This window comes from Nematostella vectensis, chromosome 3 (genome assembly GCF_932526225.1).
Source record: "Nematostella vectensis chromosome 3, jaNemVect1.1, whole genome shotgun sequence".
Lineage (NCBI taxonomy): Eukaryota > Metazoa > Cnidaria > Anthozoa > Actiniaria > Edwardsiidae > Nematostella > Nematostella vectensis.
This window is the reverse complement of record NC_064036.1, coordinates 18155223-18172236: the sequence shown is the minus strand read 5'-3', so window position 1 is coordinate 18172236 and position 17014 is coordinate 18155223. Positions and strand designations below refer to the sequence as shown.

At 43.6% G+C, this 17014-nt stretch overlaps 1 protein-coding gene across 3 annotated transcripts; it reads left to right on the top strand.

Annotated features, from left to right (window-relative positions):
* The first annotated feature begins 2446 nt into the window (after window positions 1-2446).
* Window positions 2447-16949, top strand: LOC5509367 (ATP-binding cassette sub-family C member 4). Of its 3 annotated transcripts, none has more exons than XM_032378279.2 (11): window positions 2447-2572; window positions 5585-6205; window positions 7839-8218; window positions 8642-9638; window positions 11729-12014; window positions 12349-12554; window positions 12946-13163; window positions 13668-13814; window positions 14427-14563; window positions 14708-14955; window positions 15555-16949. In XM_032378279.2, exons 2-11 carry the CDS (start codon window positions 5660-5662, stop codon window positions 16221-16223), a joined length of 3834 nt encoding a protein of 1277 aa, XP_032234170.1. In that variant the 5' UTR covers window positions 2447-2572; window positions 5585-5659; the 3' UTR covers window positions 16224-16949. The 3 variants fall into 3 exon arrangements, with proteins under 3 accessions (XP_032234170.1, XP_032234169.1, XP_048580721.1); XM_032378278.1 differs by lacking the exon at window positions 2447-2572 and adding an exon at window positions 3177-3384; XM_048724764.1 differs by lacking the exon at window positions 2447-2572 and having other exon boundaries at window positions 5402-6205.
* Window positions 16950-17014: the final 65 nt, after the last annotated feature.

The following is a 17014-nucleotide window of genomic DNA, read 5'->3' as shown; positions in this document are numbered from 1 at the left end:
TATGCATTTTGCGGGAGATATACGCATTTTAGCCTGATCTCCCGTTCTTGTTAGAATGAGCGAATTTCATATTAATGTCGAAAATTTAGCCAATCGGGAATGGAAGCTATTCCCCAACAAACAAATCAGGAGGCGAAAAAAGTCAAATTTGCGTTTAGCCTTGACGTAAGTACTGGCGTTTTGATTTAGTTTGCAATTTCATTGGCTAAAATTCAAAACACTATACCCTAAACCAATAGAAACGCTAACAGAACGCAAGCCTGACTTACTTTAACTTTTTACACTCATCCGAAATCCGATCTATGAGATAGAAGGGGTGTATTGCACAGAGTATAGCCATTCTCACGTGCACACGTCACCAAAAACTCGGTTTCGTTCGTCTTTGAATAGACCATTCCAGCTAAAACGCACGCGCGCGGCATGACGGTAGTTGTGGTAGATTCGTCGAGCAAACTGTAAAAACGTGCGCGTTGCATTCTGGTTCTGGTAGCTGTGGTAGCGTCCTCGGCATTTCTGATTGAAAATATGCAGTTATAGCTGGAATCGGCTATTACTAAAGTGAAAATAATCCTTCAGTGCCTGTGAAACTTTTCGTCAAAAGAGCGAGTGAGTTTGCACTCAGACGTTAATCCATGTCAATTGTTTTATTTCCGAGACCCGAGTTTGAGCAACCCTTTTATGATATATGTCTGATTATTATCGATACATTAACGCGAACGTATGCATTACGAATGTAAGGATTTTCAATGTGTCAACTTGAATTCCTACCAAATATACCATGCAAGCGGCCCAAATATTATGTGTCGCGTCACGGAAGCCATGAATCCGTTTTGCAAAGTTTTTTTTCCTGGCGACCGCGTGTGGCTGAGCAGGGTGTAACTTCGTGGAATCTTGGTTTCGAATTTGGACGTCAACCAAATGCCTTTGCTCTTTGAAAAACGTTGCAAGACGTAAAGAAAACAGTGACGCCAGTGACGCATATTTTAGTGGTATAAATCATATTTTAGTGTTATAAATGCATGTATAATGCATTTTAGTGGGATACATATCTTAGTGATATAATGCATATCTTAGTGATATAATGCATATTTTAGTGATATAATGCATATTTTAGTGTTGTAATGCACATCTTAGTGGTGTAATGCATTTTGGTGGTATAATACATATTTTGGTAGTATAATGCATATCTTAGTTTTATAATGCATATCTTAGTGATGTAATGGTAAACAAATGGTTTCTTTTCACTATAGTTGTCCCTTTTTAGCATTACGATTCGATACGCTAATGTTTTCTGTTCATTGCTATGTCGAGAGTTTTGCGTGATTTTAATAGAATGTCATTAATATTTTGTTGGAATCCGGTATATAAGTTGTGCCTGGAATCCGGAATCCAAGGGTCGGAATCCGGAATCCAGAGCCTGGAATCCAGAATCCGGAAGCCTCTTGGATTACCTTACATGGGGCGATTATTGTCTACATATTAATGCGCGGGTACCTTAGGTTCCTTTGTTTTGTACAGTTCGCTAGATGACGGTGCTAGGGCCGAAATCTCCAGCCTAGCCGTGAAGCTTTATGCTGCCATACGGTGTTTCAGTGCATGATTGCAAGTTTAGTCTATATTTCAGTCATTTCAACTGATATTAGATCAGTTCGATCCTTGGCGAATTTTTTTTAAGGCTTTATTTTTTTTCCATCAGTGTTTCTGGCTGAATATGGGACTTTCTGTCGGTAATATTGCAGGATCCATCACTAGGATTTGCTGATGTGTGCGTGGAGGGGGGACTGCAGGTGGGCGTGGGCGATTCTTCCAAGGGAAAGACTGCTCCTTGGCGGTGAAAGCGCATCCTACCTGCCTGCACACCCTTGGTTTATGACAAAATTGTGCTATCACAGACTGTGACAAAGCGAAATAAGAAAAACAAGTGTCACGAAAGAGACGCGAGTGGGCTACGAGCGCTTGCAGAGACCACGACGGCTTCGAAGGAGACTAGAAATTTCGTGATTCTCATCTTCAGAGCATTGAGGAGACGGAAAGACTCCCAGCATCCGGGCTCGAGTTATCAGCATTCAACTTTACTCTGGGATGAGCGAGCCCTTTATAAAAGCATGGCATTATTACGGTATTTAAAGTGAAACAAATCTTGAGAAAAAAACGTGTACGGCTTCTTTTTCTTCCTTTTTCTGGATACCTCGAGAGATTGAAGCAGTTTGTTACCCCTATAGATTATTTCATGCTTTATTTTTTTCACGTAAATGCTGTTTTGTTCACTTAACCAAACCATATTACAAAGACTATAGTACGTATACAGAATTCACATTGTAGTTTTATAAGTTTGTGGTTGTTTTGTGGTGATATGCGTGCAAAAAGTGGTTACTCCGACAAATTCAGACCTAACATTAGAAACCACACGTGACAAGAAAACAGATGGTGCGGTAATTGCAGGGAGGAATGACTTTGCTAAATTCACTAGACTAGAGTGTACGAGAAATCTTAAATATCTAAGAATTGTATCCCGTAGTACCTCTGTTTGGGAGGTCCGATGACGAAGCTTGTCAGAGTTTCGGCGAAAAAGGTAAGCCTTTTGGTCCAATCTTTGGTTCAATCGTTGGTTCAGTCAGGAGGGGAAATGAACAGGGTATATCATGCGTAGTCAGCTATAGCCAAACAAATTTGTGTTTTTCTATTTTCAACAGCAAGCAGCGTAGCTTTAAAGTTTATTGTCTTTTATATTTGGAGTCACAATAAATGGGTAGGATATTTTGTAAGTGTATATTGTATTGTTTAAGGAGCAGATATATATTTTTATGTAACACGTTTCTTTGCGCACGGCATATGATATTTTGCGTTAACGGGTTAAAACGAAATACCAACAACTGTGGCGCTTTCCACCAAATACAGAATTAATGTGCTGTTGGTTCTTATATAAAGAGAATAAAGAGATTTTGATTGAGTTGTGTCTGTTGTTGTTGTTTTCGTCCTTGTCGTTCTTTTTATAGTCAAGCTCGCATGATTTCATGGCAAATAGTGTTTGGATTAACACTTAGCATATGTTTTGACCGTCTCTTAGCCGTTTTAGTCCACAAAAGATGCCTTCTCATTCTTGTTTTTAAACAATATAAAACGAAAACGAGGCTAGTGGTGCCTTCTCCTTTCCCCAGACCCCACTCCCCTTCACTCCCCTGACGTAATCACTGAAGGGAAGAAAAACATCCCAGAGAAAGCGATCCGTAAAGTAAACCCCTCAAGATGCGCGCTTATGTCCAATCCGAAACACAAACATGAAAAGAGAGGGAAGGCGATAAAAAGGGCATCTCTTGGAGTGGTAGAGCTGCAATATGAGATTGAACTATAAGGGAAACCAAGATTAAATGAATGAGAGAACAGGTACGGACAAGGGTCGCCCGCATTTTAGTTAATTAGCGGGAAATGGGTGTTCACTCACTTTTGCCTAATTTTGTTAACTGAATTGAATTCAATATTCAGTTTACGGAATCTTATATTTTAAAAGCGATGCTTGAAATGCTTTTATAATTCAATTGAAAAATGTATTGTTATAAAACGTTTGAAATTTCATGTTTATCTAGGTACCATGGAAAGTTATGAAAATATTTTCTTGACTTTTTTTGTTGTAAAGAAAACAATTTAAAACAAGTAGGAGATTTGCTTGTTTTTTGTTTTTTTGTGAGCACTCACGACATAAAGCTCTTATCTCGGTTTTCGGTGGGAGAATTTGCTAAATAAGTTGAAAAGTTTAGCGCGTGAATGAGAGCGATAAATGTTCACTTGAAAAAGTTTTGAAAACAAGCGGGCAGGTAGAATAACTGGTGGTTTCAAATGATACCATTACAAGTTACGCGGCAGACAAGTCTTCCAAATAAAAATACAACAAAAAAGAAAAAGAAAATTAGAAAGGCTAGGACGCACGCAAAATCGCGTCTTTTTCCCCTTGTTTATTATCAATGAGCAGTTCTATCTTTTGGAGGGATAAGTAGGGCACACTTTGAGGAAATGGAGGTGATACGGTCTTGTTCGACTGCAAGTTCAAAGGACTATTATACATCATGCCAATCAAAGCCATTATTTGTGCTCTATTTCTAATATAATAAAGAGAAAAACACCCATCAGCATTTCATAACTTCTAAAGCCATAGATAGTGAGTAGCGAAAAGGCGGCGCGAAAGAGGTTATCTATTACTGAGAATTATTAAAATCATCATGTATTTGAAGGTAGTATGTGAGTGGATTTATACTATACTCGTTCTCGTTCTCGACTATCTATTGACTCAAAGAAAACTGGAAAATTAACCATCATGAATGTTTCATCTTTGAATTAACATCAAGTTATTACCTCTCCTGATCGGTTGCACTTTGGGAAACTACCCCTGGACAACCCATTCCACCATATCCAGTCATTATTTATTGCTTTTTTTGCCTAACCAATCGGCCTTTGAGAAGCCTTCTTTGGGACCATGCTCGGTTGCCCTTACTCATTTACCCTCATTCCATAGCGACCGCTGTTGTATGACAAATAAACAAGCGCTCTCCAGTTAAAGGGGATAATCTCAGTGAGGCCAGGACTCCACTTGTTTAGGAGCCTATACATTCGTATATCAGATGTCGTATTAGTACATTTGCAAGTTTGAAGTTTTGAAGAAACCATCGGACAAATGTGAGATGTTTGCAAAATTCATATACGCTCGGCAGACCTTGTGCGGGTGTGTCAGAAATCTTTTCTTTGAGATTTTCGATACACGCGCTATAAACGCTAGGTTATATAACCTATCTATAACCTTTTATTTCCGAACATCAAAAAGATATTCTTAGGCAGTCTTCAAAGTCTTAATAATGTTCACACCCTCATCACAATCGAAAATGTTTCCCTCTCGCATCCTTTTGGCTGCTGCTAGCTAGGGTAATAAATTCTTTTAATTAATATGTAGAAATTTAGCGAACACTTATAACTGAATTAGCAAGTTTGACAAATATTCGGTCAACATCATTATTTCAAGTATAATTTATTTTATGGCTTATTCGATCCTTATCGCTAGAAGATATCACCTAAACCGAGAAGTAGCAACCTATCCGTCCGCACACAGTATGCTCACCCGATCAAGTAATCCGATTTAGTTATGATGCTGCACAATGATTTATTCAACATTATCCATCGAAACCGGACTATCCCATATTTGCGTAGTGAAAACTTTTTTTATTGAAACAATTTTTACATTATCTTTTTCACCTCTAGTCACTGCACAAACCCTCTTAGAATTCAAACCGGAAAATTTGTATTTGCGAGAGTTTTACATCGTTTCTAGATTAAAACCTCGGGACATTCAAAAAGTCATCTCCGAAGGAACGCTTGTCGTCTTTAAGTATTTGACAGGAATAAACCTGTGTAGAGTTTGAATAGAGTCAATACTTTGAGTTAGAGTGGTTTAGTATTATGCATGGATGGACACACATAGAGAGGAACACATTATTGCATTTTAATGGTCACAGTTCAGTTCCACAGGAGACTAACACAACCCAGAAGTAAAAAAACATACAGTGTAAAGTCTGACCATGTTGTCGCTTTTTCTTCACAGAATTCTGCTACTGCTGACCCCTTAGTTGAACAGCTTAGACTTTGCTAAATAGCAGAATACAATTTGGGACAAGACATGGGAAATTCACAGTACAAGAAGCTTGAAAATGAAGAGGAAAAGGAAAACATAAACCCAAAGCTGCGCGCAAATATACTTTCTAAAATCACTTTCTGGTGGATGAACCACATTTTTTATATTGGAAACAAGAGACCTCTGGAGGAATCGGACCTATACCCTCTCATAGAAGACGATAAAGCCGAATATCTAACGGAGAGACTGGAAAAAGCATGGAGCAAAGAGTTAGAAAAAATACCAATGGGCAAGAAACCGCGGTTTTGGAAGGCGCTGATGCGCGTGTGTCCAGTATCGGAATATTTCTATATCATTGCTCTGGTACTGACGGACATGGCGAATAGAATGACTCTGCCCGTGTTACTGGGATTTCTGATTTCATATCTAATGGGAATCAGAGATCTTGGTGCGAGTTTCAGGTACGTGTTGCCGACTGGAATCTGCCTGACGTCCCTCGGTAGGAACTTAGCCCAGCACCACTATCAGAACAGGTCAGCTCTCTTAGGGATGCGATTCCGCGCGGCAGCGACAGGGATACTTTATAACAAGGTGAGTCCGACATTAAGGAAATACAAGATACGTGGACATTGACTTTATTGTGCCAGCCCCCGGGGGGAACTGGGGCTTGGTTTAAACTAGTGCGGAGTACTTTAGATCTCGAAATAAAAAGTTGATAAAAGAGCAACAGGTTTAATCGAGAGAAAGCACAGAAAAGATTCCGAATATTAAAAAGAAGAAAAGTTAAAAACAAAAATCATTCGTGTTTAGTACAAGATTTTATGACACGGAACAATGACTTTATTTGATAACAGCTAACTTCTATTAAATTCTCTTACTTACGGTGTTTTATTGTTTTAATATGGCACGTTTAAACAATAAATAGCTATAAGTCTTTATATTCAGCAAAATGTTCCAGCTCTAATCTGTTTCTGAAGCAAAGAATGTAAGATTATGCATGGGCTAGCCAGTAACGCGGTTAAGCCAACTGGAAAAAAACATGCAAATTTTGAAAACATGTTTTTCAAGACTTTCTCTTTGAAATAGATTGGGTTTTACACATGAGATGAATGCAAACATTCCGGTTTGCACTGATATCATAGGGTAACAAGTATCTGTTAATAACAGACTCTAATTGCAGTCCTAAGACGAAAAATAACAAACTTATAAACTGTTTAATTAATGTAAAGTCGGCCACCAAGCGAGAACCCCTTTAAACTTACTACTTGGGCGAAAAAATAAAATTAACAGAGTAAATCACTCATTTAGATAAGGTTTATGGAAAATAATCTCATTTTATAAGATATAACATTATACATTTTTGAACCGTCACAATTAATTTCGGCAAGTAGGGGATGGCGCAGTAGTTTATTAGGCTCTTATAGATATGACAAAATGTCCGTCCTTTTATTGATGATGACTCAGTGAGTGAGTGTGAGATTTATTGCGTCGGCGGAGCTGTGCTGGGCCGGTGATTCGCGCAAATTTTGACATTAAACCATTCAATCAGTTTGTGACTTCCTCGTTTCTTTTTATTTCTAGTAGAATAGGAATGTAGGATGGATTTTTCTACATCTTCTCAAATCATTCCCGAAACGTGACACGGCGTGACGCGCATAAGCGAAAATTGAAAACTTTACATTAAATACCCTACAATCCCCTTTCTTGAGTGTGCTTTTGTTAGGATAGACAATTTTATTATGAGAGGGATGTTCGCGAACTTTGGGACGAGTTTGAGTGTTATAATGTAAACTTGCAAAGAGTGTGTGGATACGAATCTCGTGGTATGGCCTCTGATTTACCAATCAAACAGAAAGCGAGATGACGCGCAAGTGTTGTGTTGATTTTCATTTAGAAACAAGACGGGACCCAATGTACTTTGCTGAACAGCCATTTTCAATTCATTTTCTATTCGCCATTAGCACTGGCAACGTTTCTGAAAATAGGTATATAAGGCTAATTTGGCTAAGTTAAAACGTCGTATTATCCATGAGCCGTATTCAATGCAAATGCATGCAAATGAAGATAAAACAATGGACTTGATTCATTTGCATGAATTTGCATTAAATACGGCTCATGGATAATACGAAGTTTGAACTTAGCCTAAAATATCAAACATTATCTCCTGAATAGACTAGTATCCCTTACGCGTCTAACCTTATTTGGGATTATTTTTATCTTCAAGGTACTGCGCATGAGCCAGAGTAAGCTAGCCAAGATCAGTTCCGGTCACGTGATCAACCTGGTGTCCAATGACATTCAGCGCCTTGACCTTGCGACTCAGAACCTGTTCGCGTCGCTGCGCTCACCTTTCGACCTCGTGGTGCTGGGTGTGCTGCTCTGGGTGCTGATTGGCTGGCAAGCCGTCACTGGCCTCGCTTTCGCGCTTATCCTCATTCCCTACGAGGCCGAGATGACAGGCTGGGTCGCTAAGCTGCGCATGCAGGCTGCGCGTGTGACGGACCGTAGGCTCGAGGTTATGAATGAGGTTATTTCCGGTATCAGGGCCGTCAAGATGTATGCGTGGGAATGGCCTTACAGGGATGTAGTCAGGCAAATAAGAAGGTATGGACCTGTCACTCGTTTCTTTGTTATCTCGGAAACTGAGCGTGGTCTTAAGAATGTGTAACTACGCAAAGAAATTAATTTTAAACGCAAACACGTTGCTATGAGCATGATAGAAGAGTGATATTAGTATACACTATGACTTCTCTTTGGTTAGGATAAGAGGGTGACTTTTACAGACAGACAGAAACCGACAATGAAATGTGTCTGTCTCGTAACCGTCACGCACCGAGATGGCGCGTTCTCCTCGGGTTTGATGTCTTTTGCATAAAATCTGTCTACCCCTCCCCCCTCAGGGGTTATCTCAGTGTTCTAAAATCTGTGAAATTATCTCAGCTCTTCTAACGGACACGTCTTCAAATCTTGAATAAATGTCTTGATAAAGGAGTTGATTGTACCGGCAACTTATTCCTGTGATTGCAGAACGGAGGTGTTGATCATGCGTAAGATCTACGGCATCCTCTCCAGCTTCGCGTCACTACAGCACACGTACGATAGCGTCATCTGCCTCATCGCGTTTATCACCCTGGTGTTCACCGGCACCCGCCTGACACCCTACAACATCTTCACCATGGTGGGGTTACTGAGCGAGAACAGGCGCTCCCTGGTGTACGGTCTGACGGATGGCATGCAGCTCATTGCCGACTGCTTCGCCTCGCTGGACCGCATCGAGCACTTCCTTCTGATTGAAGAGCTGAGTGAGACTGGTGGGTCGAGTCGGAAGGCGAGCTGCCAAGAGGAGCGGGAGGAGGAAAATGAGGAGGAGAAGGAGGGGGAACCATACATCAGGGTAAACAACGTCGCCTGTCATTGGAATGGCACGGACGTGTCTCCAGTTCTCTCCGATATCAACATGGACTTTAACGAGAATAAGCTCGTGTTGGTGACGGGGCCCGTAGGGAGTGGCAAGTCCTCGCTGCTGCTAACTCTTCTAGGGGAGCTGCTACCGAGCGAGGGGAGCGTGAAGACGCGCGGGGAAGTCGTGTATGTCCCGCAGACCGCGTGGGTATTCAGTGGTACCGTTCGAGAGAATATTCTATTCAGTAAGCCTTATGACGAGGAGAGATACCAGAGGACGCTTGAAGCATGCGACTTGGCCAAGGACATCGTGAGTTTACCGCAAGGCGATGCCACGATACTTGGCGAACGTGGGGCTAGTCTGAGTGGCGGGCAGAAAGCGCGCGTGAACCTCGCGCGTGCCGTGTACGCAGACGGTGATATCTACCTGCTGGATGACCCCTTGAGCGCGGTGGACGCGAAGGTCGGGAAACACATATTTGAGAATTGTATCACGGGGGTACTAGAGAACAAGATCCGCATACTCGTCACCCACCAGCTGCAACACCTGAAGAACGCGGACTACATCATGATCATGGACAGGGGCGCGATCTCACACGAGGGCGACTACCAGCAAGTGCAGGTACGGGGTGTTACGGGATGTATAGGAGCGCGATCTCACACGAGGGCGACTACCAGCAAGTGCAGGTACGGGGTGTTACGGGATGTATAGGAGCGCGATGTCACACGAGGGCGACTACCAGCAAGTGCAGGTACGGGGTGTTACGGGATGTATAGGAGCGCGATGTCACACGAGCGCGACAACCAGCAAGTGCAGGTACGGGGTGTTACGGGATGTATAGGAGCGCGATCTCACACGAGGGCGACTACCAGCAAGTGCAGGTACGGGGTGTTACGGGATGTATAGGAGCGGGATGTCACATGAGGGCGACTACCAGCAAGTGCAGGTACGGGGTGTTACGGGATGTATAGGGGCGCGACTACCAGCAAGTGCAGGTACGGGGTGTTATGGGATGTATAAGAGCGCGATCTCACACGAGGGCGACTACCAGCAAGTGCAGGTACGGGGTTTTACGGGATGTATAGGAGGGCGACTACCAGCAAGTGCAGGTACGGGGTGTTACGGGATGTATAGGAACGCGATCTCACACGAGGGCGACTACCAGCAAGTGCAGGTACGGGGTGTTAAGGGATGTATAGGAGCGCGACTACCAGCAAGTGCAGGTACGGGGTGTTACGGGATGTATAGGAGCGCGACTACCAGCAAGTGCAGGTACGGGGTGTTACGGGATGTATAGGAGGGCGACTACAAGCAAGTGCAGGTACGGGGTGTTACGGGATGTATAGAAGCGCGATCTCACACGAGGGCGACTACCAGCAAGTGCAGGTACGGGGTGTTACGGGATGTATAGGAGCGCGATCTCACACGAGGGCGACTACCAACAAGTGCAGGTACGGTGTGTTACGGGATGTATAGGAGGGCGACTACAAGCAAGTGCAGGTACGGGGTGTTACGGGATGTATAGAAGCGCGATCTCACACGAGGGCGACTACCAGCAAGTGCAGGTACGGGGTGTTACGGGGTGTATAGGGGCGCGACTACCAACAAGTGCAGGTACGAGGTGTTACGGGATGTATAGGAGCGCGACTACCAGCAAGTGCAGGTACGGGGTGTTACGGGATGTATAGGAGGGCGACTACCAGCAAGTGCAGGTACGGGATGTTACGGGGTGTATAGGAGGGCGGCTACCAGCAAGTGCAGGTACGGGGTGTTACGGGATGTATAGGAGCGCGACTACCAGCAAGTGCAGGTACGGGGTGTTACGGGATGTATAGGGGCGCGGTCTCACACGAGGGCGACTACCAGCAAGTGCAGGTACGGGGTGTTACGGGATGTATAGGGGCGCGGTCTCACACGAGGGCGACTACCAGCAAGTGCAGGTACGGGGTGTTACGGGATGTATAGGGGCGCGGACTCACACGAGGGCGACTACCAGCAAGTGCAGGTACGGGATGTATAGGGGCGCGGTCTCACACGAGGGCGACTACCAGCAAGTGCAGGTACGGGGTGTTACGGGATGTATAGGAGCGCGATCTCACACTAGGGCGACTACCAGCAAGTGCAGGTACGGGGTGTTACGGGAGGTATAGGAGGGCGATCTCACACGAGGGCGACTACCAGCAAGTGCAGGTACGGGGTGTTACGGGATGTATAGGAGCGCGATCTCACACGAGGGCGACTACCAACAAGTGCAGGTACGGGGTGTTACGGGGGGTATAGGAGGGCGATCTCACACGAGGGCGACTACCAGCAAGTGCAGGTACGGGGTGTTACTGGATGTATAGGAGCGCAATGGATTGTGGGATGGATGTTTACCATGTATGGGTAATGTATGGGTGTGTGTGTGTGTGTGCGTGAAGAACGTGGGACAGATAAAGAAGTGCGTAGAGCATAATAGAACAAATGGCATTCCCCTCGCAGTGTGTTGTGGGGTAGATAAACGAGGCAAGAATTAGCTTTGACTAGAATGTATGTTTTATGACGGGCATTACATTATTCAACACCAAGAGGGGAAACAAGTATTGGAAAAGGAGTTGCTTTAGTGTCGCGTGGTTACCCAAGGGAGAGAGCCTTCCTATCGTCTATTCTAATAGCTCACCATGCGTCTACTCAGAAGTCATGGTAACCCTTTGTGTATTTTATTCGCGCAGGATTCTGGGCTGGATCTTGAATCTTTGGAAGAGGAGTTCCGACAAGGCTGGGAAAAGTATCACCAGCTGCACGACAAGGAGCAACCGCTGTCCAAGGAAAAACAGGCTGTCAAGAAAGCCACTAAGAAGGACACTTCGGACAGCGAGCCCATCCAGGGCATGGCTCGGAAAGCCGAGGAACGCCACGTGGGCACGATCTCGGCCAAGCTGTACTGGAGGTACTTCAGGTCGGGTCTCCACGCGTGTTTGCTCATCCTCCTCGTGCTACTGTTTCTGATTGCGCAAGGTGAGTATTTTGACGACCTTGGGGTCTTGGAATATCTAGCTTCCACGGTTCTTGTATTAGGTGGTGTCCATCCTCGGAAACACAGGGATTTTCCCCTCTAACGTAAGATGGGTCGTGTCCTAATCTACATATGTAGTGTTGAATGTACAGATCTTGGGATATTTATGTTTTTTTTGTATAACCTGCGAAAAGGAGCAACAAAACGACTTAAACTAATTGGGAATTTTCTTGTAGCGTCCATCGTATCCCAAATAACCTGTGGCTGGTTCACATTTGTCTTGTAGCGTCCATCATATCCCTAATAACCTGTGACTGGTTCACATTTGTCTTGTAGCGTCCATCATATCGCCTAACCTGTGGCTGGTTCACATGTCCCGGATGAAGTGGGTTGAACAGAAGCACAAACTGAACCTTATCATCTACGGGTGTCTGGTGGGGGGGGCTCTCTTCCTGGCCATAATACGCGGCCTGCTTTACTACATAACCACCCTGAGGTGCTCAGAGAACCTCCACGACAAGATGGTCGTCTCTATACTCAAGGTGTGATACAATGCACGCTCTCATTGGTTGAGTGGGGCGATAAGACACGCGGTCCTATTGGTTGATTAGGTGGTTGGCTGATTTGGGGGACATGTATGACTTGTTGAGTGCCTGATCAATGCACAATTGCATAGGATTGAGTTTGATAATTATATTTGATCTAGAAGTTTTCCTTGTCCATAAGTACAAATTGGATGAATTTTGAAAGCTAGTGAATCAGACGACTCAGAGCCGTTGAGCCTTGCCTTATCCAACTCCTTTCTAGACAGAATGTCTTCATCGGCTACGAGGTTGATTCTTTTTCATATATACTTGCGCATGTCTTTTAGCTACTCCACAAAATAAGCGATATTTTTACAGAAATAATCATAAATTACATCTGTTATTTCAGACGCCGGTTCATTTCTATGACACCAACCCATCGGGTCGAATACTGAATCGGTTCTCGAAGGATATCGGTATCGTGGATGAGTTCCTTCCGCCGACATCGCTACTTGCCCTTCAGTACATTCTCCAGACGCTGGCATCCGTGTGCGTCACATGCAGCACTAACTATTGGGCGATATTCGGCGTCGTCCCTATGTTGCTAGGCTTCATCGGTATCAACAGGTAAGAGAACACTTGGCATTGAGATCAAATGCGCCTGCCTTATACGAGAAACTGCGCTGACTTTAGTGTGACAATTGTGTTAGATAGACTGTCTATGCCAGAAATAAATTCAAGCATTGCGTAGCATTTGTTCAAATTCGCCTGCTGTTTTTTAAGAGCAGCGATGTGATACTACGAATGTGGTACTAGGTGGTACTTCTTTGTTCGACAAAAAACTACTGTCGTGTGTATTCCAAGTCCATGTTTCGTAGCTACTGCTGCTTTGCCCTGGGGTCGCTAGTTAATCTGTTGATTGATAAGCGAGAGCTGACACCATAATTGAATACGGTCTATCAGTATGACCAATATCGACATTTACAGAAGTGAATGAAAAGCCTCGTCTGCTGTGATGACTAACACCATATTTGAATACGGTCTATCAGTATGACCAATAGCGACAGTCACAGAAAAGAATAAAATGACTGGTTGGCTGTGATGACTGAGATCACCTGCGCTTCTTTATAGATATTACTTGAAGACGTCCCGCGAGATCAAGCGCATGGAAGCAATCAGCCAGAGCCCAGTCCTCGCGCACCTCGCGGACACGCTGGAGGGCATCGTGCTGATTCGCACGTACCACATGGAGAATCGATTCATTCAAAGGTTTAACGAGTGAGTAACTCGTCGCTAACAACGAGTCATAGAGTCGTTATACACGATTCAAAGCTTTGACAAGTATGTGAATCGTCAGTAAAAGAAAAACAATTATCGTCACACATGATTCATGGTAAACAACTCATTGCAAACGAATCGGTAAAAACTCAGACAAACTCATTCCAAACGATTTTGTTATTAACGATGCGTTACTATCATTTTAAACAACTCACTGCAGACGACCAAACTTTACAAAACGAGTAATCAAAAACGATGATCGCGAACAAGTCACTTTATAAAACTACACGTGCCCCATACATTACGCTCAGCGATTTGTTAGAAACGAATGGTGTAAGCGAATGTATATAATCTTTGTAGAAGTAATGATTGATCATAATTATAAACAGATCAATTAGGGTGATAATCTTTGTAGAAGTAATGATTGATCATAATTATAAACAGATCAATTAGGGTGATAATCTTTGTAGAAGTAATGATTGATCATAATTATAAACCGATCAATTAGGGTGATAATCTTTGTAGAAGTCATGATTGATCATAATAATAAACAGATCAGTTAGGGTGATAATCTTTGTAGAAGTCATGATCATTTTGATCATTTTTGCTCAGAGTGCAAGACCACCGAAGTCAAATCTGGTTCCTAGTTCCCCACACCGCGCGATGGATGGGTATTAGACTGGACTTCGTGTGCACTGCCTTCGTTGCTATAGCGACATTCACCGGAGTCTCGTCCACGTCAGATGCAGGTACGACGACTTTCCCAGCCTCCCACTACCTCTATACGTCCGCCAACGAGCACAGTTTATTTGCCCCATATAAGAATGTGTTACCCAGGCACGCTGGGCCTGCTGTTAATCAGATCTTGGTTTTGATGCAAATGTGTTTTTCAGGCACGCTTGGTCTTTCTCTTGTCTACGCTATCAGTACAGTTGGTCAGCTGCAGTTCGCCATGAGGCAGACCGCTGACGTCGAGAACATGATGACGTCCGTGGAGAGGGTAATGTCGTACACCCATCTGGACGAGGAGCCTGGGTACTACATCGAGAAAAAAGCACCGGAGTCATGGCCTGCGCATGGCAATGTCAAGTTCGAGAATGTCTCGCTCAGATACTACGAGGGAGGCCCCCAAGTACTCCATGTAAGTTTTAATTCCGTGCGTCATGTTTGCAATCAGGTGTGTCGTTCGATCTGCTTTCAAAGCCTAATAAGGCTTCTCAAAGTCTAAGAGGCTAAATCATGCTAGGCCCTATGAACGGAAATTGATGGTGAGGTTGGGGAAAAAAAGGCCTTCTTCGGACTAGTGTCTTCATATAAAAATTCTCGGAACAAAACAAAGGAACAACATCTTTTAAAATAAACAGTTACTGAGTCCAGCAGTGTCTAAGCGGTTTCTGATCTTGAAAGGCACTTGCTTGACACTTAACAAAACATATTTTCTGGCTCTTCGCCTTAAATTCGAATGTGAGCCTCGCAATAAAAAAATGGGTTTCCGAAGACATTATTATTTTTTCTCTTCTAGACAAAGAATAGTTTATTGACATTGTATAGTACAATCCTTGCTGTGTCAATCAGGGCAATACGTACAATCCTTGCGGTGTCAATCAGGGCAATACTTACAATCCTTGCAGTTTCAGTCATGTAGGAACGAAGAGAACAGATACTTTAAAAGCACAGTCACTGTATCACGATCAGTATTGATTACATCAAACGTACTTGACATTTTGCGCTCTATTGCAGAACCTTAACATCGACATCAAGGGGGGCGAGCGAGTGGGCGTGGCCGGGCGGACGGGGGCAGGCAAGTCGTCGCTGGTCGCGGCCCTGTTCAGGATGCCTGACCCGGAGGGTAAGATCATCATCGACGATCAGGAGATCGGGCAGCTCAACATCCAGAACACGCGACGAGTGATCTCCGTCATCACGCAGAACCCGACACTCTTCAGCGGATCACTCCGCATCAACCTCGACCCATTCTCCCGGTACGACGACGCCGCCCTGTGGAACGTGCTTGAACAAGTGGAGATGAAAGACAAAGTCAAGGAGTTGCCAGGCGAGCTATACTTCGAGCTTTCGGAGTCCGGCAACAACTTCGGCGTGGGGGAACGTCAGCTGCTTTGCCTTGCGCGCGCGCTGCTCAACAAAAATAAGATCATTGTGATGGATGAGGCTACAGCTAACGTGGACTTCAACACAGACCGGAGCATTCAGGAGACGATACGTAGCAAGTTTAGCGGCTGCACCGTCATCACAATCGCACATCGTCTCAATACGATACTGGACTATGATAAGGTGCTTGTGATGGAGAAGGGTCAGGCCATGGAGTTCGATAGTCCTGATGAATTACTCAAGAGAGGAGATGGGATGCTGACGGAGCTATTCCGAAACCAGTCTGCCGCATTATCATAAGGGTTTCACCTATAATAGCGACAAAGAGTAGAGGGGATTCATATCCAATAGAAATAAGGCACCATGTACTAGCGTGGATAATTCGCGAGCGACTATATTTGGAAATACGAAAAATAGAAGCGCGTTCGATCATCCGGGAACTCAGAAGTTTTACGGCGGGAAAAACGCACGCGACATTTTCATTCGCTGAAAAAGTTGCTTTTCTTATACGGTGCCTTGTGCTTTCGAATTGTTTGTACATTGTCACACCAGATTCATCTACCAGTACCTTATATGTTGAACATGATAAAGGGAAAAAACTATGTCAAGAATGTGAAATTGTTCAACTTTAGGTTTGTATGACTCCATTCCTTGATTATTTCTCAAGTTGACGATCATTTTTTTTCTGTTACTTCTTGGGTTGTTCAGATAGTTTATCTGTAGTAGACAGAAGGAAAAGCATACAATAAAATAAATACCCTAAAATAAAATAATAATGGGTGAACAATTGGTTCAGCCAAATAAGTAAATTTTTTTTCATTTTGAAAAACTATACTATCCACGCAGTATTTCCTCTTGCTAGAGCGCTAATATATAATTATCGTAATTATACAAATGGGGATTGAATTGTGATGGGATTTAGATATGAAAGCTAGTTTAGTAATTATTGAATTCGAAAACGGAATCGTCTCGAACTTGTGAACGTATGGAGAATTGGGGAAAATAAATAAAATCTATCTGAATCCAGCTGTTGTGTTCCGTATTTCTTGTTTTTTTGTCACAACCTAGAATTTGCCTTCGTTGTATTCTCG

Coding starts and splice junctions, on each gene's coding strand:
- LOC5509367 (XM_032378279.2), top strand. CDS start 5,660: ATGGGAAATTCACAGTACAAGAAGCTTGAAAATGAAGAGGAAAAGGAA. Junction 8,219..8,641: donor GTAGTCAGGCAAATAAGAAG/GTATGGACCTGT, acceptor CTGTGATTGCAG/AACGGAGGTGTTGATCATGC. Junction 12,555..12,945: donor TGGTCGTCTCTATACTCAAG/GTGTGATACAAT, acceptor CTGTTATTTCAG/ACGCCGGTTCATTTCTATGA.